This window comes from Camelus ferus, chromosome 2 (genome assembly GCF_009834535.1).
Source record: "Camelus ferus isolate YT-003-E chromosome 2, BCGSAC_Cfer_1.0, whole genome shotgun sequence".
Classification (NCBI taxonomy): domain Eukaryota; kingdom Metazoa; phylum Chordata; class Mammalia; order Artiodactyla; family Camelidae; genus Camelus; species Camelus ferus.
This window is the reverse complement of record NC_045697.1, coordinates 47,156,532-47,184,475: the sequence shown is the minus strand read 5'-3', so window position 1 is coordinate 47,184,475 and position 27,944 is coordinate 47,156,532. Positions and strand designations below refer to the sequence as shown.

The 27,944-nt window shown below is 33.7% G+C and overlaps 1 protein-coding gene across 2 annotated transcripts in view; it reads left to right on the top strand.

Annotated features, from left to right (window-relative positions):
• Window positions 1-27,944, top strand: part of BMP2K (BMP2 inducible kinase) — a 116,283-nt gene that overhangs the window by 55,365 nt on the left and 32,974 nt on the right. For both annotated transcript variants that reach the window (XM_032457212.1, XM_032457206.1), the window contains exons 4-10: window positions 2,270-2,412; window positions 5,330-5,451; window positions 7,596-7,677; window positions 11,402-11,534; window positions 21,331-21,434; window positions 22,905-22,984; window positions 27,016-27,176. In XM_032457212.1, the coding sequence (XP_032313103.1) occupies window positions 2,270-2,412; window positions 5,330-5,451; window positions 7,596-7,677; window positions 11,402-11,534; window positions 21,331-21,434; window positions 22,905-22,984; window positions 27,016-27,176 (825 nt within the window). The remainder of the gene's footprint in view (window positions 1-2,269; window positions 2,413-5,329; window positions 5,452-7,595; window positions 7,678-11,401; window positions 11,535-21,330; window positions 21,435-22,904; window positions 22,985-27,015; window positions 27,177-27,944) is intronic.

The window sequence follows — 27,944 nt, the reverse complement described above, 5'->3', positions numbered from 1 at the left end:
CACTTTTTAGGGGAGTGAGTATTTGGGGCCAATGGTGCAATCTACTGCAGATAAAATTTAATTTTCTTGTTAACAAAAACCAAGTATTAAAATTTAAATAGGATGATAGGTTGGACTGTATGGCTTTTTAAATTAAATGGTAATAAGTGTAATCTCAGAGTTATGAAGATTGTTGGATGATCATTTTAAGAGGTTAGAAAAATGTTGACTTTTTAAATTTTAATGATGAAATTAGACAGAGTATGAAAATTTTTCTTTAGGATATGATACCTGTTTGAAAAATAGGGAACGATTTGGGAATTATGTGCTTCTTGTTTTAAAAGACCTTCAGTATATATTGTTTGCTTTCTGAATCTGATTTTTAAATTTTTCATTAGAATACTTTTAATTTTCAGAATATGATTTTGAATAATGAAATTTTATTTGTTTCTACATTTGAAATGCAGCTCAAATACGGGTTTTAGCTTTTTCTGAGGACTTGGATTTTGTGATTCAAGGTTTCTAGTCCAAAGATCTCTGAGAGGAAGAAAGAGGGTTGACTTTTGTTTAAAATTTATTCTACTCATTACAACATTGAAAATTTGGAAGGAGTAGAATGAGTTCAAAGTTATGATTTCTTTAGCTGTGAGATGGTATTTAAAGACTGTGAATGAACACCAATAAAATACTTTTTTAAAAGTGTTTAATTTTTGGATAAAACAAGTCAGGACATCTGACAAACAAGAAAATGGAGGAAATTGCTGCCTCAATCTTATATGACAGTCTGACAAATAATACCAAGTAGACCTGAGTTTTCTGAAAGTTGGGGATTGATAGGCAAATTTAATGTTTTTTTCTACTTTAAGTTTCGAAGAAAAAAGCAGCTATTTCAGAAGATATATAAGAATGCTGTTTAGACAGTAATGATGGAAGGAGCAGATGTGTTTGAATCTTCTTACAGATTACAAAATAACAGTCACTTATTTGAACTTGTTAAAGGAAAGTTTCAAGTTAACATAAGCTTGCCTTCTTCAATTTCCAAACCTGATTTCTGTTAGAATGCTTTCTGAATGAATCATGTATTTATTTGTATTCTTAAAGTATAATGATAGAAAACTTTTTCTTAATAATTAAGAAATATCATTTTTGGATGATCAATTACTGTAGTATATTGTAATATTTAATATATTGTAGAATGTGTATATAACAGCGTCCCTCCACACTGTTCTTCCTAGTTCAGCACACCTCCTGTTTCCTATAATTCATGTTAAGCATCAGGGTGTTATCCAGAGATACTAGAAGTGACTAAATAGAGCTCTTTACTCATTTATTTAAAATTTACTGTAGTTTTATATAATCCTCTCAGGGCTTATTGGTGTGGCTATTTGATTTTAGTAAGTTACCTACCCATTATCTTTTACCCTGTTTAGAGCGTTAGTCCCTTAACCCAGCTCTCTATTTCCGCTCTTGCGATTCCTCCATCCCCTAATCAAGGGAACCTTTAAAAAAGTCAGATCAGGAAGTTTCCTTGGTTTTCAAGATAAAATCTAAAATATACTTTACTCTTTTCTCTGCTTTCTAGACCATATCTGTAGAGGTTCTCTTTAAAAGTTATTCATAATCATTAAGCTCTTGCAAACCAGAGGCCTTGATATGTGCCACTTGCTATCACCAGCGCATTCTTCTCCCAAATCTCTGCTGGGTTAACTCCCTAGTTAACCTTCAGTCGCAACGTAAATAATCACTTCCTTAGACAGAATGCTCTGGCATTCTCTGCTCCCCATCCTCCTCCACCAATTTAAACTTAGGGTTCTCTCATATCATCCTTGTTGTTACATGATTGTGACAAGTATTCATTTGTGTGATTGTTTAATATTCATCTGTGCCTTTAGACCATAAATTCCATGATAATAGAGACTCTTTTTCTATACCATTGTTTACCCAAAAGCTAGCACAGTGCAGAATAACTATTTCTTCAGATCTGTGATGCCATCAATGATAAGGTATACCTTGATTTTGGAGATGTTAAAATGTTTAAAAAAATATATAGCCAATAGCATTAGCAGAACATTGTCTATTTTAAGATGTTCTCATTTCAGAGATGTAAAAATGTGAAAAAAATGTATGTTGTTGAATCAGCACAATATGGGATAATAAGCATCCTTACATGAATATTATGAAAAAGCAGTTTCCCATTACCTGAGACTGTAAAGACATTTCTTAATTTCTTTGTTTGCAGTAGTCTTCATTTATTAAAAATATGTCTTCTCAGAATTACTTTTTTGGTTAGCTGGACAGGTCGTGAATCAGATGAACAAGAAGCTGCAGACAGGTTTTACGGAACCAGAAGTGCTACAGATATTCTGTGATACCTGTGAAGCTGTCGCAAGGTTGCATCAGTGTAAGACTCCAATAATTCACCGGGATCTGAAGGTACGAATTTTAGATTACTTACGGTTTAATACATTTTAAACTTTGGAGTTAAAATGTTCTTGGACTGTCTTCATCTAAACCAGTTTTTATTACCAACACTGAGATTGGTCTCTCTGTCCCGTGCTGCATTTCCTGAGGCCATGTACAGACTGACAGTAGAATTGAAATTGTGCTTTCCATGACCCTGAGGGTTTCTAGCATGACTGTAGAGGTAGATTTTATGCTCCCTACTCTGCTTCTGTTTACAGAGTAGGCTTCTTTAAGGTTTCGTATGGACAAAAATAGGAACATCACTGACACAGGTCAGATGTCCCTCTACATTGTTCTTCCCAGTTCAGCACTCTTCCTACTTCCTGTAATTTATATGAATCATCAGGGTGTTTTCCAAAGATACTGGAGGCGACTATAAATGGGTCTCTTTACTCGGGTATTTATAATTTTCTATAGTTTTACATCATTTACCTTAACTCGGTGGTGATTGTCACTTTAAGGCTACTTTATCTTATGTTTTTGTGGAATCTGACCTCTTTCATATGGTACCCACTTGTTACATTGGAAAAAGTCCCCAAAGGGGATTGAATATTCCTAGTATCATATTGCTTGAGCTATAATTACACATATTACTTAGAACCATAGATGTCTTCTTTGATACCTGTTCACACTGAGATTACAAAAATTCCTCCTCCTAAAATGCTTTATGCCCAGAAATGCTGTGGCTAGTCTTTCCCCAACTTCAAGTGTGCTCAGATTCACTTTCTCAGTGAGTCCATCCTTGCACCACCTTACGTATACTTACAACCTAACCTTTTCATTCTCTGCTTGCTCTGCCTTTTATTATCACTTGTTGCTTTCTCAGATGCTATATAATTTGCTTACGTATTATGCCTATTGTTTATTTTCTGTCCTCTCCCACTATAATGTAAGCTCCATGTGGGCAGGGACTTTGCTCTTTTGTAGTGAGGTATCCAAGCATTTGGAACAGTGCCTGGCACATAGCAGGGTCTCAGTAAACATTTAATGAATGAATGAATCCCAATTCTGACTAATTATACAAAATTTATGAAAAGAGCTAATAAAATGTTCTTAAGATACAAGAGAATAGAGGATGTCACTTAGAATATAGGTTGTTCTAAATGTCCATCAACAGATGTTTGGATAAAGACACACACACACACACACACACACACACATACACACACACACAGGAATACTACTCAGCAATAAAAAAGAATGAAATAATACCATTTTCAGCAACATGGATGGACTTAGAGATTATTATACTAAGAGAAAAGTCAGAAAGAGATAAATACCATATTACTTATGTGGAATCTAAAGTATGATACAAATGAACTTATTTACAAAACAGAAACAGACTCACAGAGATAGAAAACAAAAGGGAAAGGGGGTGGGGGAAAGATAAATTAGGAGTTTAGGATTAGCAGATACAAACTACTATATATAAAATAAATAAACAACAAGTTCCTATTACTGAATGACATAGGGAATTCTAATCGATATCCTATAATAAAACCATAAGGGAAAAGAATATGGAAAAGAATGTATGTATGTATAACTGAATCACTATGCTGTACACCAGAAACTAACACTACATTATAAATCAACTATACTTCAGTAAAAATTTTTAAAAAATCTTAAAAAAGAATGTAAGTTGTTAACAATGAAAGCATCATCTAGGGAAACCTAAGGTAAAAGGATACAAGTCAAGGGAAGCTTGAAATGCATGACTGCAGATCTCTGTCCCTTAATTTGGATAACCTATATAGTTCATTTCAGTTCTTTTGAATATGTAACTTCTACATTCTCCCTAATAATTTGGTCTGATTTTTTTGTGCTGTTGTAGCTCATTAACTTTTTTAATGTAAAGTTGATGTCTTCAACTGAATCTTCTTGATTTTAAAACAAAAAAGACATTGAACTGCATAATTTTGTATAGACCCATACTTCATATACTTAGTTCTTTTTACATGTGTAAATTTATGCAAACGTATGTTTATTTTAAGTAGATTTCTTATATAAGCATTTTATGCAAATCTTTTAAAAGTAGGCTAAAATGCAATAAAGAAGAAAAATGATAAAGAAACTATGATATGAGTATTTTGGTAGTGTAGAGAATCACTCATTCAGGAAAAACTATTGTGAAAAAAGTTAATAATAATACTATCTTTTATCCTGCACTTACCTTATTTTGGTTACTGTTCTAAGCTCTTTACATGTTTTAGTTCATTCAGTTTTTACAACCATTCCATGTAATAAATATTATTTCCCCCATTTTATAGGTAAGGAAACTAAAGCACAAAAGTGGTTAAGCAAATTGTCCCAGGGTACATATGCTAGTAAGTGGCAGAGTTGGACTGTGAACCCAGACTCTACTGTTCTAGAAACTGTGCACATAATTTTATTTAAGTTTCTACAATTCTGATCTCTAAGTTAAGGCATAAAGTCAATCCGTGTTTTTCAGTGTAGCATATTAGATAAAAGTGGAATTAGGAGTCAATCAGAAGTAGAATTGTAATGGGTTTTGTTACTTTTCTACAGATAAGCTGAAGTGTTAGGAGAAGAATAAAGGTATAGTGTAGACTCTGACTGCTGTTAGTTCTTCTCTTTCATAGAAACGGTTTCAGAGAGGACTTAGGGTTTCTTGGCCCTTGCAAAAATCGTCCTGGGATGGGAGAAGCACTTCTTTGGGCTTAGTAAGAGAAATAGTAGCTATAGTAAGGTATATTTTTGGTTTGAATTATTTCCCCTTTCTTACAATTTGAGGTATCTTCTATCTTTCTCTCTCTTCTCTCTCTCCACATGGCACAAGCTCTTTAGTGTTTATTGAGTAAAAACATTGTTGTAAAAAGGTAATTTTCACCTTGAAAATACTACTAATTACTGCTTTTCTTTTCTGAAGGTAGAAAATATTTTGTTGAACGATGATGGAAACTATGTACTTTGTGACTTTGGCAGTGCCACAAATAAATTTCTTAATCCTCAAAAAGATGGAGTTAATACAGTAGAAGAAGAAATTAAAAAGTAAGTGTCTGTCTTTATTGCACTTCATCTCGTGGGAATTTTAGTTAACTTGAGTCTGTGACCAGCCCAGCTAATATAAATTTAGGTATTCCGTTTATAGATCTCTTTAAGATATTTCTGTGCCATAGACACCGATTAGCTTATGTCTCATTGAGTTCAATAGGAAATGCATTTTACCATGGAAACAAAATTTTCATCTACATTGTAAACAAATTTATCAAGAAGTTTGTTAAATAAGCTATAGTAATTAGTGGAATCATTAAAGGGAGTTTTAGGTTCTTGTTGAGTTCAGTTAAACATCTTTGTTTTATTGATACTGAGGATTTGTGCTTGTTAGGAAAAAATTAAATTATTTAAAAACATGTAGGCTTTTACTTCATATTTAACATTAAGAAGATTAACTTATTAATTAATGCATTGAAAACTATGTGGAAAACTTGTTACTTTATAATAATGTATTAGAAGACTCTTCAGTAGAAATAGAACTCATATGTGCCTTCTGTTTTTTTAATCTTGTACTTTCCATGGTTGCTAGAGTGCTATAGGGACCGTCCCTGACTTTTCTGTTTTCTAGTTTTAGAAAATAGTACTATTGTAATTCTTCGATTACTTAATAAAATGATACAGAATGTAGAAAGATCTGTCAGAATAGGAATTTCTAAATAGTTGCCTTTTTAAAGTTGTTTTTCTTCATTTCCTCACAAATTCACAATTGTTTAAGACTGTCTAGAAGCTTTCATTTGAACTGCAACATGTGTTTTGAAATAGCTCAAACAGAACTGATCTTACTCTGGCCCACTTGTACCAAACTGTGGTTTTCTAGACTTACGTGTTTCCACTCAGGATATGATGATTATGTTAGATTCCGTAAAAACAAACTCCTTAGTAAACATACAAATGTCCTGAAGAAAACCAGAACAATGAATTATTAAATTGGCTTTTTGTGAATATATGTAGGTACATATAATCTTAAAAGTTATTGGATTATGGTATATAATGGCTGCTATAGGATTCTGCTCAAGCATCTCTGACTTGTTGGAAGCTTCATTTCTTGCTGTTAAGATCTGAAGTACAGTTAAGTAAGGTTCAGCAGAATTTTACAGTAGCGATGAATGCAAGCTCATGTGTTCCTGTGCTTTGTGGCTCAATTGAGGAGAAAATGCTCTAACCATTTATTCAGCTAACAGGTGTTTATTCAGGGCCTGCAATGTAGTGGGCACTGTTGTTGGCACTGCAGTATATAGCAGTGAACAGAAAAAAGTCCTGCTCTCATGCAGTTTATATACTGGTGTCTTAGATCACTCTTCTACTGTAGTATCATTCAGAATGCCTCACCAATCAGGGTAATTTGGAAAAAGTAAGATGGTAGAATGTTGAACTTCAAGATACTTCGTGTAAAATAAAACGTATCAACACTCAAAATGAATCTTAAATTATGCCATAATATGGGAGCTCCTTCGATATCTAATAATTTCTGCCAGGAAATTGAGCACAACTTAATTCAGATATTTTGTTCATATTGGATTTGGAGTTTTTATACTGGTAAATATTTATCCATAGTATCTTCTAATTCCAAATTGCTTGTGCCATCAGTTTCAGAAGTGTACTTAATTAGTGTAGTTAGAATTACGGCAACTAGGTTACTTGTAAAACAATTACAAAAACAAACCTAAAGGAGATCTACTACCATGTGTAAGGAATTATGCTAGAGTCTATAAAAACAAACTGCTTAGTAAACATATAAACTAATTTTTTGAGAGGGTAGAAGCTTTACTTTTAAATTAATAGACCAAAATATTTTGATAAGGATATTTTTATAGTCAAATTGTATCTTTCATATAAGAAATTCAAGGAAAACTATGTTTCCAATATGTTGTCTTTATTGAAAATTTTTCTATTAAAAATTCATTTTTTATATTATTAGAGATGCTGTTGTACTTGTTGAATAAAAATGTGTATAGATGCTTTGTATTGTTTAATCCTTGATGGACTTTTAATGAACTTTTAAAATAGTATTATTTCTTTATAATGTTATTGAACCTAAAGGTTTTTTATCGTACTTTATGTAGAAACAATGTAGTATCTGTCTTTTTTTTTTTTTTTTTTTTTTATATCTCCACTCCATTTTACTTATTTACTGCCAGGTATACAACTCTGTCATACAGAGCCCCCGAAATGATCAACCTTTATGGAGGGAAACCTATCACCACCAAGGCTGATATCTGGGTAAGGCCAAGAAAGGCTGACATTTTCACTAACCAAATTAAAAAAAGAAACTGAGTTCAATTGATTATTTTCCCCTTGCCCCCACAAAGTATTTCCTATTGAGTAGAAGACAGTGGTGGATAGAAGAAAAATAATAGCACATTTTATCTTCTTAATCCTGAGATGGAAGGCTTAGGTATAAAAAAAAAGCAAATAAGGGATTTCCAGATAATCTAACTTTTTTAACAGCTTTTTTTTTTTTTTTTAGAATTTAGATTATATATGATGGTTAACTTTTTTTTTGATTGGAGTGCAGTTTTGGTTGATCACAGTATGGAAAAGCTGGACACAACTCTTAAGTAATAATGCTGATAATTTTCTGGAGTTTTTAGGATCTTTTTAATGGAAACTAACTTGAGTAAAACTTTTTCAAACTTATAAGCATATCATTGACTAACCTCTATATATTGAGGTTCTTTATCATTTAGTATATAAATCTGGGTTGGACTATTGAGATAGATAATGTCTTTATATAGTTGAACTTTATGTTAGAGTGTTAATACCTTTTTAAAAGTTACTTCATGAGTAAAATATGTTTTGGCTATATTTAATAAACTAGCAGGAAACTCTGTTTAAAATGTGAATTCATTTAAATTCAACAAGTAGTCAACCATATCTACTACTAGTGACCATATGAGGTATAGAGGAAAAATATTCCTTTTAAAATAGTTTTGGATTTTACGAGAACAGTCATGTTTATTTTGTTTTTTAAGCATACTGTTTAGAAAGTATTCGAGCATAATATGTGAAACCAAATGAATATCTCCTCGGTGCTCCTCACCTGGCCTTCTATTATGGAGGTTGGGATACCAGAGATTCTTGCAAGATAATTAAAAAAAAAGGATTTATAATATCTTTTCATCTGTTTATATAATATACCCTTTTCACCAGTGACTCTTAAATCTTGTGTTAGTGTACGTAATTGAATCAAACCATGAATAAGTTTGATTTAGTTAATTTGATACTGCTTATAGATCACCAGCTGGTATGACTCAAATTCATTTTGCTCTCCTTAGCACTAACATTTGACTCATTAAATAGCTTACAGCAAATGGCTTACAGTATAATGTAGAAAGCAAATTCAATTGGATCTTAATTTATAAAATAAAGGTATTAGAAAAGGTGATTGTGGAAGTCTTTTCTGGCCTAATTTTGTGACTAATGTTGAAATCCATATTACCTAAAAGTATTTCAACAGCAGAGGAAGCAACAGACATCATAGCTTGACTGCTGTTTTGAAATCAAGGGTTGATTAAAAAAAAAAAAAAAAAAAACCTTGGTCTCTAAGCACGATTGATTGTTGTTATCCAATATCTTAACAGAAAGCAGGGAATCTCTTGTTGTTGTTCATTTTTCACAAGGCTTAGAATGCATGCCAGGCAGCATACTAAATTGTCAGCATTAAGTTTAAAATTTATATCGTTCACAGATTAGTGTATGGGGCAGTATTTCTATAATAGGTAACTGCGTATAGCTGTGGGATGACAGATACTCAAAGATAAAAAAGCCAGAAAAATAATCAGAAAACAGAATCTATGTTTATATTGTTACCAGAGATAGAATTTTAATTTCCATGATGCCATTTTCATGCTTGTCTTAGCTCAGGTGAAATGCTGCAACATTTTAGGTGTGACTTCAAGAATATCCAGAAAAAAATTCAATTCATATTGGTTAAGTATTATATTTCTGATCTTATTTCAAGATAATGCTGATTCAGATAGTTACAATATTGAGGTTAAAGTGTTCATTTAGCATATATATTTTGGGAAAAAAATTGTTTTTTGCTTTGAAGTTTCCATTGTAGGTTGTTTTTATCCTGAGAAATAGCATGCTGATTTTATTGAGCATTAGGAAATTCAGTGAGAGGTGCTTCATGTTACCTTTCAGTGAGGAAAACTGAAGATAGCGATACTCAGCCTTCAAAATGAGGTCATTTGCTCCCCCCTGTTTCTTGAACGGTTCTCATTGTATCAAATGGATAAAGAGGGAAATGCCTTTGGTGTGAAAAAATTAGGACACCTCATTGTGTTCACATTATGTGAAGCAGAGTATTTTAGATTTATGTTTTTTAAGTATACTGGCATTGCTATCTAAAATTGTTGTCTGGGAACTCCCACAACATTTACTCTAACAAAAGACACATTACTAAAGGTTTGATTGACAAGATAAAACCGGCTAAAATGCAGACCTCTTTTTCCTAACTGTCATGTGCGCAGAAGAAAGGTGTAATTTAATGCAGATATTACACCATTAATAATACAGTTTTTAGTGCTGTTAAGGAAGCCTTATGCTCAATTTGCTGCACAAATGCTGAAAATATCTTTCTTATATAAAAAAGCATCAAAAATTTTTAAGCCACATTGAATTGGTTATTTCTATTCAGAATCTTTACAGTTTTGTTAGTTATATAGTAAATAACTAAGTAATGATTTTGAACTAATACATTGAAATTTCTAGAGTCTTTAAACTTTTTTCATTGGAAGTCTGTTATAATATTGAAGATAATGTTTTATAAATTAATATTGTTAAACTCACAAAGGTGTTTCTGCCTATTGTAATCTTCATAGTAGTTATAAAGCTAGTGTATTTGTTAATTAGGTTTGCTAAGTTGATGTGTGGAGAAAATCCAACAGAAGAATGCTGATTTTCTAAATTTTAGATTGCCCAAATTTCAGTATTGCTGATGTAATTGTGTAGTAACTATTGGATAATTTTATACCATCTGTTTAGAATTAGAAATGCTCTTTATACTCTTAAGGCTTGTAGGTGACTTCTTGTGACAATATGATTTCTTGAGCAAAAATCACTTTTTATTACTGCTTCTCAGGTTTGAGCTATTAGCAGCTTAGCTAAATATTTCCTATGCTACTTTTCCAGATGCAAGTTGTGTTTTAGGGTGTTTTGTCTTCATTGTCAGCAAGTAGATTTGCTGGTGCTGTGATGTTTATGAATCCATGCAAGTGAAGCAGACAGAGCCCTCCCCTTTTGAATTTTATATAGATTACCCAGGTACAAATATGATTAGTATAATGTAGAATAAAAATTATAGGATTATACACAGAAATATAAAACTATTTTTATACTATGAAATAATGACATGTACTTACGAATGATCAGTGAAAATGTATTGATGGTTGTCTGATAAATATAACTGTGCTGGCTAACTCATATTTGGAATTTCAGGAATTTAAGACATGCTTTATAGTGAAGTTTTAAAAAGATGCTTCTAACATTGTAAAATGATTATAAATCAATAAAAAATGTTAAAAAAAAAAGATGCTTCTAGGAGGAACCTTGTGCTTACTTTATTGGTTATTATAAGCTAGTTATGTACTAAATATATATTTTCCTTGTGGAAGAAATGAAAGTGTAATTTTTTCCCCAGAAGGAACCAACCACTTTTAGTTTTAATTATACCATTCATGATCTAGAGTTCGATGATAACCTTAATTCAGCCAACTAGCTACAGATGTGATAGAAAAATATGGGAATGATACAGTTAAGTGTCTTTTAAAAAATTAAGCACATTAATTTGTTTCAACTTAAGTTGAAAGGATTGAAAAGAAACATAAGGCTTTTGTTTTTTTAAATAATATATTAAGTTTTTGATTGTGGCTTATTTTTGGGTCTTGTGGTTAAGTTGATACTTGAGCTCTGATGATATTCATGCTTCTTTGTTTTACAGGCACTAGGATGTTTACTGTATAAACTTTGTTTCTTCACTCTTCCTTTTGGTGAGAGTCAGGTTGCCATCTGTGATGGCAGCTTCACCATCCCAGACAATTCTCGTTACTCCCATAACATACATTGCTTAATAAGTAAGTACTTGGAAAATTTATGAAAAAATTGTAAGATACTGTACTTAACGGCTTGCTGTTTCCATTCCTTTTCTTTTTTAAAAGATTTAATTTTTTATTGAAGTGTAGTTGATTCACAATGTTTCAGGTGTACAGCCAAGTGATTCAGTTACACATATACATACATACATATAATATACACACATATTAAACCTAGTCTTTTAATTTTATGTTATAATTTTGTGAAACTATAGTGAAGAAATACATTTAAAAAGATATTTATAAGGCTTTTATAGAAATGAGAGCTGCCTAATTACTGATTAGTACATGGGCATTTTTAAACTCTAGATAAGCTTTTATAGAACATAGATATTATATAATTAGTGAAACTGGAATTTCTGGAAAAACTTACACCATAACATTTAATTATTCAGTCTTTGTACTTTTGAAGTTTAAATATACAGATCTATTGCTTCTTCAGATCAAAGTATTGACAATCTTAGATTGAAGTTTATATTGCCACCCTTTTCAATATTTATTCTGTATTGATTATAAAATTGGAAAGCCCCCTAAGTGTAGTATCAGAAAGAATAATCCTGTGGGCCTTTGATTCCAAAAGAATACTTCAGTATTCCTTCCAAACTCCTTTGAGAGTTTTTCCTTTCCTTTTGATAGATATTATAATTTAATTTTTTATATATGCTCATGGTAAAATTTCTGAAAAAGATGATTTGGGGGAGGGGGAGGACCATTAGATATTAAACTATGTTAGCAAGCTGCAATATTTAAATAGCACTGCTCAGTACTGTTTTAATTAAAGTGTTTCTAGCATTGCTATGTTTTCTCCATTTTAAACATCCTCTGTCATAGCCTCCAGCCACAGAGATCAATGCAGTAGAAAAGAAGGTCAGTCGAAATATATTTGAGGTTTTGTATGATAAAGATGACAATTCAATTTAGTGGGGAAAACAGATGGAAATGCAAAAGTTTATTATCTATGTGTAGACAAAAAAATAAGGCTGAATCTCTACCTTGAACATTATACTAAAATTTCAGATAAATCAGAGACTTAAATGTGAAAAATAAAATGTAAATATACTTGAAGAAAATAGATATAAATTCACTTATAACACTGGAATAGGTAATATATAAACTAGGCTTTTAATCTCAGGAGCTAGAAAAAAAAAGATGAATCCATTAATATATAAATTTAAACCATTGAAAGTCCCTTCAAACCATGAACCCTAGCATAGAGTCAAATGATAAATGGGAAAAAAAATTTGTTACACACTTGACAAATGGCTATCTTTTGTAGTTTATGAAGCTCAAAAAGAAAAGGGCAAACACTCCAAAAGAAAAATAGTCAAAAGAAGATGGAGCATAAAAGGATATCTAGCCTCACTTTGCAAATTTACTTAAAGCACAGTCTTTTTACATCTGTAATGTGGATTTGCTCATCCTGTTGGAAATTAGAGAGTTATGTCAGTTGAACACAAAAATTACACTGCCTCATGTGAAATGTTTTTCCTAGGCAAGGGGAAGCAGAGTAATGGAGTGGGGAAGATGATGGTATAACTTGCAGGGAAAGGAAATAGCCCCGAGCTTGGCTGCTGCACTGCCAGCACGAAGACGTTCAACTGTAATTGGAGGACATTGAATATGGTGCTTGTACCTGGGGATTTTCTTCCCAGAGAGTGCTACCTGTCAGTATTTGTGTGGCTCTCTACTAGTGGATGGCCCCCTGAATGTCATCTCCGTTGTCTCAGAGTTGTACCTTTATCTTTATTGATTGAGAGCCTCCTAACCTTGTTTTGATGTGTTTTTATGCCCTTGTGGCAGCTTTCAGCCAAATTAAGCTACCTGCCTGGGGAGTCCAAGTTACCTTCCCAGGTGCCAATGACTGTTCTTGTCAGTGTGCTAGTGACAGAGCTGTATGGTTTTTCATTGGTTTGTCCCAACTCTCTTTTCCCCATGAGCCCTGTTACTTTTAGCCTGCCATTTTGCAGAATGTGAATTTTTTTTTAAAGAGCAAACCTACCTTTAGAATATATTTGCATAAACATCAGACCCATAAGCTGCTCTTATCCAGCTGCTTTCTTCCTTCATTGTCCAGAATCTAGGACATCAAAAGCATGAAAGAACTCTGATCAAGGGGAATGCTCAAAAAGTGGATTGAGGGATTTACTTTGGCTGTTGAGTGTTCTGGCTAATTGAAGTTTAGAAGGTTATCCATGTGGATATTTATTGAAGCCCTTTGTTGTAAATCATTGTAACTGTGACACTATTATGCTGTTAAGTATAACATTTTAATCACAGTTAGGCTGATGATTTTTATTGAGGATCTTGCAGTGTCTTAGAAACTTAGTATTCTCATTGGACAGTATTGTATGAGAGACTGGGCAGTAAATATACCCTGACTCGTGATTTAATTTGCTTATAGTAATAAGATCTTTTGTTCTTGTGTTAGGTTTTTCTTTCCCCCTTCTCTGTATGTGTGTGTGTGGGTATGTGTTTGTATATAATGGGAAGGTGGGAAAGCTAAACAACTGCTGATAACTTCAGGATCTAACTGGGCTCTAGTTCACTGATGCTTTACAGGGCATCGCATGCTTGCTTTACTTGTTGATAAATGTACAGATTTTAGTTTTTATCAATGTTAGTATAAATTCAACCGTGTGTTAATGTCTTTGAACTTACCTCTGAGAGCTAAGCAGAAATGGAAAAACAAGGTTGAATAAAATAAAAGCCTTCAAGTAAATGTTGGTATTTTATCTCCTGTCATAGGGCCTTTGTGGATTTTACTTTTTAGATATTATCTTGAGTAGTAAAAACTTAACAATATAGAGATTTTTGAAAACCAGAACATACTTATCTGTAATGTAATATTTTTTAGGAAACATTTAGATTCTTTGCAGTTTTATTCTTTGCATTTTTCACATGTGACCTTGCCTGTTTCCCACCATTTAATTTAGGTTTCTGTATCCACTTTTGTAATAAAGTAATTGGTGATTTACATTGCTTTCAAATAAATCCTACCTTCAGAAAACCAGAGGTTGCATACCTGTGTGCATAGTTTTTGAAAGTGAAACTTTTTATTGGCAGTTATCTATTCATGCAGTGTAGTTGCTCCCACATTTATATATGAGATAAAGCATTAAAAAGACATATCTTTTTAGTCTTAATAGTTTCTCTAATGCTGCTTGCATCTATTTTATGTGACTCAAGATTTTGGAGAATGAAATAGCTTTGCTTAACCTTTGTTAAAACTACATGGTTTGTGGTTATATAAGTATTTGAATGCAGTTTTGATTATCACCAGTTTGGTCAAGGGTATTATTACCTACTGTCCATAATGTTCAGTTTATTAATTTTCTGCAGACTTTTCTTCTTAAAAGTAGCAATTATTTAGAATTTTTCTTATTAGCTTCTGTTAACTTTTTCAATAGACAAGTAAGTAATGGAGGTGGATGGTGGTGGACAGTGAGGAGAGAAGCACTTTACATTTATGGGCCTAAGAGTTGAACTGGAGAACGTTCAGAGGAGAATGAGAAGCATAACTAACAGGAATACCAAAGAGTTATGATGAGTGAACAGAAGGCTGGCTGCTTCACCTTGCTTTTAGCTTCTGTCATGGTGGTTAAGGAAGTACATTGTGGAGATTAAGAATCAGGCCTCTGGTGCCAAAGGGCCTGGACTTGCATCTCCCTTGTCCCTTAGTTGGTACAGAATGTTGGGCAGCTCCATTTACTTCAGTTTTATTTCTAAAATGAGCATATTAAAATTACCTCCCTCTTAGGGTTATTGTGAAAATAAAATGAATTATGAAAAAAGCTTCTTAGCGTGTCTAAGTACTTGGTGAGAGACGGCCTTTAATGCTGCCATCATTACTTCTGCAGTAACTACCACCACTACTGATGTCTTTCTTCTTCTTCCTGAGCTAGCCTGATTTCTGATTTTCTGGGTGAAGGTCAGGGCATCTACTGTCAGATACTCATTAGGATGTACTTTCCCTGCAGAGATTTCTTTGGATACCTTGAAGCCAAACTTGAATTTGCAGGTTAATGGTGTATATCAAAGATTTGCCAGAAGTTATCATATATTCCAGAGCATACTGTTAAGTGTAACTACTAAGATTATTTTTCTCACCTCTAAATAGTGATTCATACTGAACAACGGAGAAGACTTTGTTTTGTTTTGTCTTTTTGCTTTGGGTCTGCTGACTTACTGTTGCTTTATGGTTCTATGTCCTAGATCTTAGCAGCTCTTCTATTAGGTTTAAATATTTACGTATTTAATTGAAATATAATTGACGTATAACATTACATAGTTTCAGGTGTGCAGTGAAATGATTTGATGTAATATTGTGAAATAATCACCACAGTAGGTCTAGTAAACATCTATCACCTCACATAGTTACACATTGTTTTCCCTTGTGATGAGAACTCTTAAGATCTACTGTCTTAGCAACTTTGAAATATACAATATACAATACAGTATGATTAGCTGTAGTCATCATGCTGTACATTACATCCCTGGGACTTACTTATTTTATAACTGGAAGTTTGTTACCTTTCGAGCACCTACACCTGTTTTGCCCATCCAACACCTCCTACCTCTCACAACCACCAGTCTGTTCTCTGTATCTGTATGTTTTGTTTTTTTAAGTAGATCAGTTGGTATTTGTCCTTCTCTGTCTGACTTATTTCACTTAGTATACTGTCCTCATGTTCATTCATGGTGTAAAAATAGGAAGATTTCCTTCTCTTTTAATGGCTGAATAATATTCGTGTGTGTGTGTGTGTGTGTGTGTGTGTGTGTGTGTCTGTCTGTCTGTCTGTCTGTCTGTCTGTCACTGTGTGTGTATGTATTTTTCACATTTTATTTATCCATTCATCCATTGATGGACACTTAGGTTGCTTCCATGTCTTGGCTACTATAAATAATGCTTCAGTGAACATGAGGGTATAGATATCTTTCTGAGTTTGTGCTTTTATTTCCTTCAGATACATACTCAGAAGTAGACTTGATGGGTTATATGTTTTCCATAGTGGCTGCGCCAATTTTCATTCCCACCAGTAGTGCACATGGATTCCCTTTTTTCCGTATCCTACCAATACTTGTTTTTCTTGTCTTTATGATAGTAAATAAATTTACTTTAATACCTGTTTTCTTTGGGAAACCGGGAACTTGTTTGCTTGTTTGTATTCACTGAAAATTTATTATGGAAGTTAAAAAATATTTAGAAATACAAGCAGAAAAGTGCAGTGGATTATCATGTACCTGCTGCCCAGCTTCAGTTATTATCAGCTCGTGGCCCATCTTGTTTCATTTACGCCCTCATCCACTATATCCTATATATATGTATTTTTAAATCTCGGACATTTTAATGTAGTTTTGAAAAGAAATCAGAGTTTAAGATAGGGTTTCCCTGGAGGTTTTCAGTCCTTGGCTCTTGGGGTTACCACTTGGGGAGGTGTAGAGAGAGGGCTGTGATCAATAACTTCTAGGAACAGCTACCAGAACTATCCCAGATAGACTATCCTGGCATATTAATAGTGCCACTTAGTCTTTTAGTTATGATTGAACGTGTTTATTATTAGCTGTTGAATTTGGTTTGACTTCAATAGTTTATGGAATAAGGTCTATAGAATACATACGCCTAACATACAAGTTTTCTGTAATACTCTTCATAGGTCCACAGACAAATATAACACGTTAATGCTCGAAGTATTTATGGTTACAAAATTAGAGTGGGTATTCTCTTTTCAGGCAAATTACTATAATTGTGGTAACTGGAAGTCTGTGGGAGACAAAAGATGTCTTTGTGGAAGGAAAAAATTTTAAAAGTTTTTAAGCAGGAACGTTGTTTTGAGACTTCTGTCCAAAGTATTTTCCTAATAATTTTGTTGAAACGTTAGATTAGAGGTGCTGGTTTAACTTTTACTTAGGCCCAGGCATGGGCCCATCCTTTTATGTAACTTGAATGGGAACTACTTCACTTAATTTTTGGTGTGAGTTCTTGATGAAGCCGTGTTTAACATGGCCCCTGCTGAGCTGCGCCTTAGCTGCTCTTTGTGTTGGAATGTGCATGGATGTCGCAAAACCAGAATAAGCGTAATTAGTTCAGCTGCCTTGGACACAAGTGGTTTTTAATCAGTTGGAAATACTGTGGTGGTTTAATCATATACAACCGTCAATGTTGAGGCTGTTTTGTGTTCTCAGGTTGTATTAGTGCGTTTGTGTCAATAGAAAGAATCACACAGTTGGGAGGAGCAGAGAAATACCCTTGTGTTTCTATGTGGCCAACTTCTTAAAAGTCGGTTTTATATTTGTAGTAGAACAAGGTCAGTGGGAATGGTCTTGATGATTCGCGTGATCCTTCTAAGTTGAGAAAACAAGGGTGTATTCTAGCTTCTCTGCCTTTTTTAAAACTTAAATCACTTGATTCACTTTTGGATGAATTAGACTCACATATTCCTTGATTCTTCCACTTAAGAGTGTATTTTTGTAGGTGATACTGTTTTATTGTCATGAAGTAGGAGTTAATAAAACACTAAACTTAACGTTTAATTATTGTGAGAGAAAATGGCTTTGGGTCACCTCCTTAAAAACTGAAGTTGTCATTATTGGAGGATATGCTTCAGTATTTAGCTGGGTTGGAACTGATACCGTTACACTCCAGGTTACATGATTCAGTAATCTAAGAGTACATTTTGCAATGCATTCTTTTGGAGAGTTTGGGAAATTACATTATTAAGTGCTTTAATGATGTCTCATTGAATTGTTTCCTTTTCCTTTTAAGTGGCTGATAATATTAAATGTAAAATATTCAGAGATAAAAATGTAGCTGTGTCCTACTGTGGGTTACTGCTTCTTCATATTTTGAATTTAGAACCAAAGCAGAGATAGGGCACAGGATCGCATCAGATAAAATGACAAAATAAGTACTGATAAAGCGGATTGCAAAACAGAATTTGGATCTGAAGCCAAATGGGCCTGTTAATGTATATTCAACTCCCAAATATACTCACATCCAGTCATAGACAATGCCGGAAAGCCATAGACTTCTTCCACAGAAGCAGGCCACTTGCAAAACGTGGTTCTGCAGAGAACACACATGTCCTGAGAATAAACTGTTCTGAAAGAAAGCAGCAGAGATGGACACCTGTGGGTGCTTATTTTTTTCTAGTCTAAATTAGACAAATCACTGTCTTTCCTTGGAGAGGAATGCACTATAGTAACAGAGGTCGCTAGCACAGTGGTTTTTAAAACTACTTGACTGTGATCCGTAATAAAAAATACATTTTAGTGATGACCTGGTACATACACGCACACACATGTGAAACAAATGTCTTGAAACTTTGCTTATACTTACGGTATAATGCACTGTAATATTTTCTGTTCTACTTTATTAAAATAAATGCTAGTCATGACCTTTTAGGCAGATTTTATGCCACATAAATGGGGTCAGTACAGTCAGACAAACTAAACTGCTCCCGGAAAATGTCTTCCCACGTGGAAACACGTGCCAGGGTAGTTAGAAGTCTTTTTGTTTCCTTACAAGATGATATCAATTCTACCCACAGCCTGGTTACCTAATCATTAGGGGATGTTGTGCTATTCTTAACTTGAGAGAGAGAATTACCTCTACAGATGTCGATCAGAGAACATAAAATCTCAAATTTTTCATTTCCCTTCAATGCTTCTCATCTACTATAAAAGGAAAAAAGTATAGCATTACCTGAAGAATCATTCTCTTCCTGTCTAGACACTTCAAAAGCTTTTCCTAGATTAAGCCAGGCCAGAGAAGTGGATCTTCGTCCTGCAGTATTCTCTGCTCCTGTAGAATTTCTTCTACTGAGCTGCATGTAGGTGGTATGTCACTGGTCCACATGGAAGGAGTGTGTAAGACCCGACCCTGTGTTACTGATTGTGATTCCTTAAGGATATTTTTCACTCAGAGTGAGCCATCTTTAGAAAGATGCAAAGGAGAATGGACTCTGCTTTCAGCATCAGGAATAGTGCTTTTTCTTAGCACCTGGTTTGTCTTTGCATTAAGGACACTGTGATTAACGTAATGGATCATGTCACCCTACTTGTGTTGATGGCAAGAAAGCAGAGTGCTCAATTTTTGGCGTGCGTTTTTAAGACCAAACATATGCGATTTCTTTACTGACATCGTTACCCAGGTTTTTGTTTTGTTTTATTTTTCCTTAGCCACTATTTTTCATTGGTCTTAATTTTCTCACATATTTAAAAAATCTTATAGTTTTGCATGTCACTTTAAGTCCTGTGGAGGAATACATATTTATAATTAGCTACCGGTGAAATTAGATTTTAAAGACCAAATAAACTTAATTGTTAGAAAAGTAGAATTTTAAGTTTGTGACTTTGATAAAGTTTTTGTGATTTGTTTGATTTTTGAAAATTAAATGAATAAGTGTTTGTTGTTAAAAGCCTGTTTAAATTTATGCCTATATCATGTACTGTTGTTCCTTTTAACACATTGAATATTTGTTGGTATCAAGATAAAATACGATTCTGGAGGATAAAACAAATCTTGTAGATTTCTCAAATCTTTTCTGGAGTGAGGTTGAATATAAACCAATAAACATTAGAATTCAGTGTTTTGAGTTATTTCCATCTAACAATGGTGATAAAATAATAAGTCAATTTTATGAGTGATATATGTTAGCTTTTTAAAATATATAAAATCAAGTGACATGCAGAACATAATAAAACTGAGTTCAGAATCTCCAAAGTAAATTTTTAAGTTTGTGTTTAGTGTCACTTGCCAAACAACCATGTTCTTAACCAAATTAATTTATCGTGCTGTTGGAGATGTATTACACAGTGTTTGTTCAAATATTACTTGAGTTTGAAAGGCAGATTTAATTCATTTTGGTTTATAATTTTAATTTAGCTGTTTATATACCTTGATATCTCTGTATGTAATTTTATTAGGAAATTTCAGAATATTATCTGATTCATACTGTAAATTTTACATTGCAAATAGGTTTAAAATTATTTGAATATGATAAGAACTTAGAGTTAATCAGTGAAGCAGAATTAGATCATGGAGAATATCTTAACAAAATATGGATTTTTCAGTTATAGATGGAGTATAAATGTCAACCTTCTTGTAAAATGTAAATTAACAAGTTATCCAAGAAATAGACAAATGGTAGTGGTCATTTTGGTTAGAAAAAAGGTCAGGCCTCTCAAGCAACAAGGTTGATCTGAAATCTGTTTGTAATAGAACCATAAAACTATGCCTGTGCTTCTGAACATGCTGTGCATAGCATGTCGAAGTATGGAACTGCGATGAGTATTGCTAGCATCACTGTGGGAAGAAAGCATGTTTTAGGAAGGTTATAGTGCCAGTCTTATACTATTTTACTAAATAGATTATAATGCATGCAATTTAGTCTTTTCTTAATGATTCAGGTGCACTTAAGTACTAGCATTTTAGGTAATAGTGAAAATAAGGACCCCTACTGTGGCTTTGGAACTTTCTTGAATAATTACGCAGTATTTACTAAACTCACTTTTTTTGTGTGTCATATCTCAGAAGAATATTCATATTTATCATTTATATTTCTAATGCAGAACTCTTCTAGGACTGATTTGTCTCTTTAAAGTTGGTATATAAGATAATAATTTTTATATTTTGTATAAATGTTAACAAAGTTTGCTGGAATCATCGCTGATCTTGGAATGGAAAAAAGTATATATGTGTATATTTTACTCTTTTAATGTGCCCCTAATTGCTTCTGTGTTCAATGAAACTTCTTAACATTTTAATCTATTTTTGCAGGGTTCATGCTTGAACCAGATCCAGAGCGTAGGCCTGATATATTTCAAGTGTCCTATTTTGCATTTAAATTTGCCAAAAAGGATTGTCCTGTCTCCAACATAAATGTAAGTAGTTTTTCAAGTAGGATATGAATTTATAGTCTTATTTTTATCATTTGTGAATATGTGTGTGTGTGTGTGTGTGTATACACACTTGTTGCTTGTTTCATGACAGGTGGTCTAATAGTATGTTTGTGATTAGTATTTTTGATACAAAGTCACAGTTGCCAAACTGTGCCCTGTGGTGCTCTGGGGAGCTACAGTGGATGAGGGGGTACTGCAGGATATTTTGCATCTTTGAGAGAAACACCTGCAACATTTGTCTAACATAGCACAAACTACTATTATACATTTGTTGGGTCTAACTACTAAAAAAACAGGACTTTTAGATTTGGGGGAAGGTAGGGCCAGGGGTGTCATGAAAAATTACTGAACTATTAAGCACTTTGCAAACTGAGAAAGTATGGCTACCTTGGCTCAAAGAGCATAGGCATTGTAAATGGAGAGAACCAGGTTCAGTTCTGTCTTCATCAGTGACTGATTTTATATATTTTGGAAAGTTACTTATTGTCTGTTTCTTTTTCTGTAAAACAGGGATAGTAATTATGAGGATTAGAAATAATGAATATAAAACCTGATGTCTAGTCCAGGGAAGATAATGAGTTGGTAATTGCTAAACCCATTCAAAGGCTTTGAATTGTATCCAGTGTCTGCACACTGTACTTAACTATGTTGGATTAACAGTATATGGCAAGTCTCTGCTAATTTTAATAAAAGTCTGGAAAAGTCACTGATTTTAAGCCATTCTCAACTTTGTGAAGATCATTCTGGCCTGACTTATATTCTTAAGAGTTTCCTTTGTGTACAACGTAATCTACCCCACTAAGAAAAAAGAGGGAAGTTGGTACCTTTTTGTTTTTTGAAGTTCTTACTATGTCAGTGTAATGCATTCTTAGTTAAATCTGGAAGTCATTACTAACACTTCTAGTAATGAAGTAGCTTTATTTGACATTTGCCTGGATTTTTAGCTTTTCACTCAGCAAATGTTTAATGAGTCCTTATTGTAAGCCAAATGTATAGAGTGTAAACAGATGAGTGAAGCCTCTGCTCTTGTTTCTAGTCTTGACAAGCAGGGTTGTGAAAATCACCTGCAGTGTGTAAAACAGCTCCTTACTCAGGTGCTTGGTCTTCGCTTCTTTTTCTAAAGTGTGGAATACTCATTGATTTACAAGTGTAATATAATCCTTTATACCCAGAGTTCACCCATTTGTAAAGTGGGTATAATGATAAGGTTCTGTTTATTTCCCAAGGGTTTCTGTGGAACACAAATGTGAAAGTGACATTTGTGTAATACGCAGTGACATTTGCAGATTAGATCTGGCAAATAAATGTGAACAATTTATAGGTCTGAGGTGAAAGAAATAGTATTTCACAGTCAGGACTTTTAAAGTTTAAGAATATATCTGTAGTGTTTAAATAAAGCTTTCTGTGATTGAAATGAAAACTAAAATGAAAATGTTTATTTTTTCTTCCAAGAATTCTTCTATTCCTTCAACTCTTCCTGAACCGATGACGGCTAGTGAAGCAGCTTCTAGGAAAAGCCAAATAAAAGCCAGGTAGGCAAAGCTATGCTGAAATTTGAAAAGGCATTTTTTAAAAAAGGGCAGTTCTCATTTTTAATCCTAGCAAGTGTCATTGATTAAATACGCTCTTCACCCACAAAAAGTGTTGTGTTCCTTATTGCATGTGGTATGGAGCTTAGACAGCAAGTTCAAAATAAGCTTTTTTTTTTTGTATTAGATAACAGGGTTTGACATCAATCTCCCTTGAACTGTTCTGTCTCAGCAGTCACAAAGTGATTGTGTAACTGGTGATGTTACATTGGGTCATTTTACTTGGGGGGAGGTTGTCTTTATTTCATCACATGGCAACTAATTTATGAAATTTTATGTTTTGCTTGATAGCCAGTATGACTTTTTTAACTTATGGAAAGAAAAAAATATCTTTGTATAATTTGTATGAATGGTATAGTGGTAATACTTTTAAGACTGATAAAGAGATTATAATATTTTAAATAATTTTTATTATTTACTACATTAGTATTTGATACAAATTACACAGGTTAAGTCCTAAATCTGACAAATGATTGAATTAATGACTAATTTTTTTTTTTTAAAGAGTCTAAAAGTTAATAAACTAAGGACTATGTTTTAGATAATCAGACAGGTGTAATATTACATTTGGGGAGATTTCTTGGTCACAGTTCTTTTGTATTATATTTTACTTACGTAGAGTATTTTATTTGATATAAAATACATAAAATATATTTGTCATACATTAGTTATATGCAAGATGTAAATACTGAGAACACAAAGAAGCAGCAGAGTTTATTTTCAGGGAGTTCACATTTTAATGAAGATAGACCAGTGAACAATTACAGCTTCATAGGTATCAGACCACTCAGTGGAGGAGGGGAAAGACTGGGGGTAGAGGAAGCAGGCGCGTGGGAAGAATCCCCTCCCTGAGGGTGGGGGTTGCTGAGCTCCTCCTTGAAGGACGAGCAGTCAAGTCACTTGGAACGAGGGGGAGTGAGCCTGCAGCAGGCAGGCATTTCAAGCAAGAACAGCCTTTGGGAACCTGCAAGGCTGGGTTTGATAAGGGGATGTTCTACGGGAGTGGTGGGAAATGACTTGAACAGAATGCCAGTCAGGGCAACTTGGTTTATATGGCATGCTGAGAAATTTGGATTTTGGCCGTTAGGCCAGTGAATTTTCACCTTGTAGTCACTTCTGCTGTTTGGGACTTGGTTGTAAGATGTGTTACAAATATTCTATTATTTGCAAATTGTTGAAAAATCACTTGGGAATGACTTAGTTTTAAAAAAAAAATATGGTGTTGCTCTAAGAAATATTATTCTTCACTTGAATTTAAAATATTCGTTTGAGTAAAAGTCGAAGGAGTAAAGTTACATCTGACTTGCAGGAATTCCAGGGTGACTGACAGTCTGTCTTATCTGTTGACACAGCCGTGCAATCGTAGGACTTGGCAGCAGCATTTTATTGTTACTTGTGTTTTCAAATAATTATTGTGTCAATGATTAAATCTTTAAGAAAATAGGCATAGATTTTTAAAAAGCATGAGTCAACTGAATAAGGATGATGTTTTGAATATCATTTCACCATGACACAAGTTTTAGCCATATAATTATAAGCAGATGAAATAATGAAATAGTTAACTAAAATTCACAGTGCTAGTCATAGTATGTTAAGTCTATACATTATGTGTATTAAAAATAGGGTTTGTTGGTGCTTATTGATCAATAATATAAATTTAGTTTTTATTGATAGTATCAGTAAAGTACTTGGAAAATTTTTAAATGTTAAAAAGTTGTTAATCTTTTTTTTTTTTTATGTATAAGGCATATTTCCAGAGGGGAAATGGAGACATCTCTAAGTAGCTAGTATCATTATTTACATGTTTTAAAGCTTTTATGAGTATTATCTGCCTGCCCTACCCTTCAATCTGTGGCACTTTTGCTTTACTTCTTAAAACCTCCCTACCTCCTTCCCCAGATTTACATCTGCTCTCCGGACTGTTAAACACACGAAACTTATGTGACTTTATCTTAAAGATGGGAGGGTTGAGAATCACTGTCCTGGCAGAAGGAAACAGTGAAGAATTTTAAGAGAGAGTTTGTAGTTTAGGAAGATTGTTCAGGTGATTGTGAGGGAGAAAGAAAAGAAAGGAAGAAGGAAAAACAGCTCTGGGTCTGCTGTAATAGTGCATATGAGGCTGCGTGGCTCCGAGTAACAGTAGTTACTCGGTCTTTCATTTTAGTTAAGTTTGTATCTTCACTTTGCCTAATCTGTCCAGGCATTTTCTTCCCATTTCTTCACACAGACTGCGTAGTTCCTTTCACTGTCTGATGGAATCATACTCATCTTTCATCTTCAGTTCTCACCTGAGCCTTCCCTAGCTGAGTTAGGTTAAAGGTAGAATTACTCCTCTATGAAACAATTGCCAGTGCTGGCTTGGTGTTGATTATTTTTACTGTTTTATGTTTTATTATATTTTCATAAACATCTGCCATATCTTCGTAGGTAGACTGTAACTTTGAAGGATGGATACTTCGCTGTATTTGCTGGATATCAGTAATAATTGCATAATAGATATTCGTACATTAGCAAAATAAATCAGGAAACAGTAGACTAAACAAAGTCTGCAGAATTCTAATATGCTTTCTAGAGGTTTGCTGTGCTCGTGTGTGTTGTGACTCCTCTATAGAGTGATTTAGAACAGGGACGAGGCCGGGTAAGGTCTGGCCTATACTTCCCACTTAATAAAGAATGGATAGACAAATAGAAATATTGTGTGTAATATTTTCCACAGTTTACTTGAGCTTGGAGGATACAGCATTGGTTTTAGTGCCCACATCCATAATTTGAACTCAATAAATACTTGATTAGGTTAAATTAGAGGTAATTGGTTATATGTATACATGATCTTTTATTGCCTTTTAGTTCAGTTTTCATATGACTTGTACCATCTCCGTCCCATATAAAACATAAATGTTTTTGTTTTTAGAAAACAGTACACACACAATGTATTTCTGACTTTCCAAAATCTTTTCATTCAATTTCACTTCTTGTCTTTCTTAGAAAGATAGGTGTTGACAGGGCTCCCTCTTGTGGTATCTGCAGATACAGGCAAGAACTGTAGATCTGTGCAGTTAACAATGGACAGGACTTTGTCTAAATGCAGCAGATGTGTGCTTGATAAAGCATGTGTATGCAAAAATGTTAAGTGTCAGATCATTTGAAAATGTGCTAAGGAACCTTAGTAAAGAGACTGCATTGCATTCCTTTTGAATAGTGAACATAGACCCTATTAAAGTATTTGAGTATTTGGAATTTATAGAAAGCAGGGTTCATAAATATGTAAGTGTAAGATTTTTTCCTGGCTTTTTTTTTTTTTGAAAGAAAAGAAAATATCTGTATCTTCTCAAATTATATGTAGTGTCTCTTGCTTTTAAAACTATGTTTACACTTGACCACTCCCATCTGTGGCCTAAACTAAGAACTAGTGGGAAAAGTTTTATATAATTTCCATTCACTGTTTTAAGTAAAGCAAAGTTAAAGATCCAGCAAGTTGAATGTGAGTTGGTAGCTCCACCTTTTAATAGTTTTGGCTTCTTGCGTGTTACGCACCCTAGGGTGTGATCTTTTCTTTCTTAGGCTGAGAGTCTAAGCTAAGGGAGACGGTTATTGTTGCTTCTTGTTTTTATTTCTCTGACTGGTTTAGAAAGCTGGCTCTCGATTTTGCCCAAAACCTTATCGAGAAGGCTTCTGTTTGTTTCCTTTATTTTATCTCCTTAAGAGCAATCCTCTACTATTTTCCTGCCAGCCTCAGTGGCTGACTGTGAATGATAGCATACCGGCTTGAGGAAACTGGTTAGGTTTATTTTTATTTACTTTCCTATCTTCATTAAACATTTAATGTTTGAAAAGGAGACTTAGGAAGAAGCCAAGAGGGCTAACATGGTCATTAATAATAATAAATAGGCATCTGTTGAAATAGATGCTTTATAAAACCAGTAATTTAGAAGTAATCCCAGTATTTGAAATGAAATGTGTTTTTTTTCTCGTAGAATAACAGATACCATTGGACCAACAGAAACCTCAATTGCACCAAGACAAAGACCAAAGGCCAATTCCACTACTGCCACTCCCAGTGTGCTGACCATTCAAAGTTCAGCAACCCCTGTTAAAGTCCCTGCTCCTGGTGAATTTGGTAACCACAGACCAAAAGGTAACACGCCCTGCCAACCTCATCCCCTTTGTAGTTAACTTAAACAAACCTTTTATGGCTTGATTTCCGAGCAATGTTAATTATTAGTGTTGTGGAGCAGATATATCACATCTGCTTTAAGAAACAAAGCTGCTGATGTCTGATAAACTCAACAAATTGTTTTCCTGAAGTTGTCAGCAAAGGAAAGTTACTGGCAATATGAAAGTGTGGTCCGAAAAGCTTACAATTTGCTTACCCCTAAAGTCATCAACTAGTGGGGTTTGAGGCTGATAATAAAGTTCAGGAGCATAGAAAATTCTATATTGTATTGGAAAGGAGGAATTTGAAACTCTGGCCTTTCAAAGTTTTAATGTTAAAATGTTTCATTTAAAATGTTTTAAATTAGGATACACTAATGGTTAAAAGCCCACACTTTGAGTCTCATGAACCTAGATTTGAATCCTGTTTCTCCCTTTTTTTTTAATAATAGATGTTATGAAAATGCTAGTACCTATTTCATAGGATGGCTGTTGTGAGGGTTAAATGGCTGCTTAATATAATGCCTGCTGCATATGTCCTTAAGAGATGTTCACTATTAAGTACTATTTCTACTATTAAGTAAAGCAAATGCTCAGGGAAGGCAGTATTTATGTTACCAGATGTATTGCTGCATATATCTGTGGGGATCAGGAATACCAGATGGAGGAATATTCTATAGAAAAGGGAAAAAAGGAGAATTTAAAGTCTTTTGTGTTCACTGTTCTCTTCTGTAAAGTGGGAAAACATCTA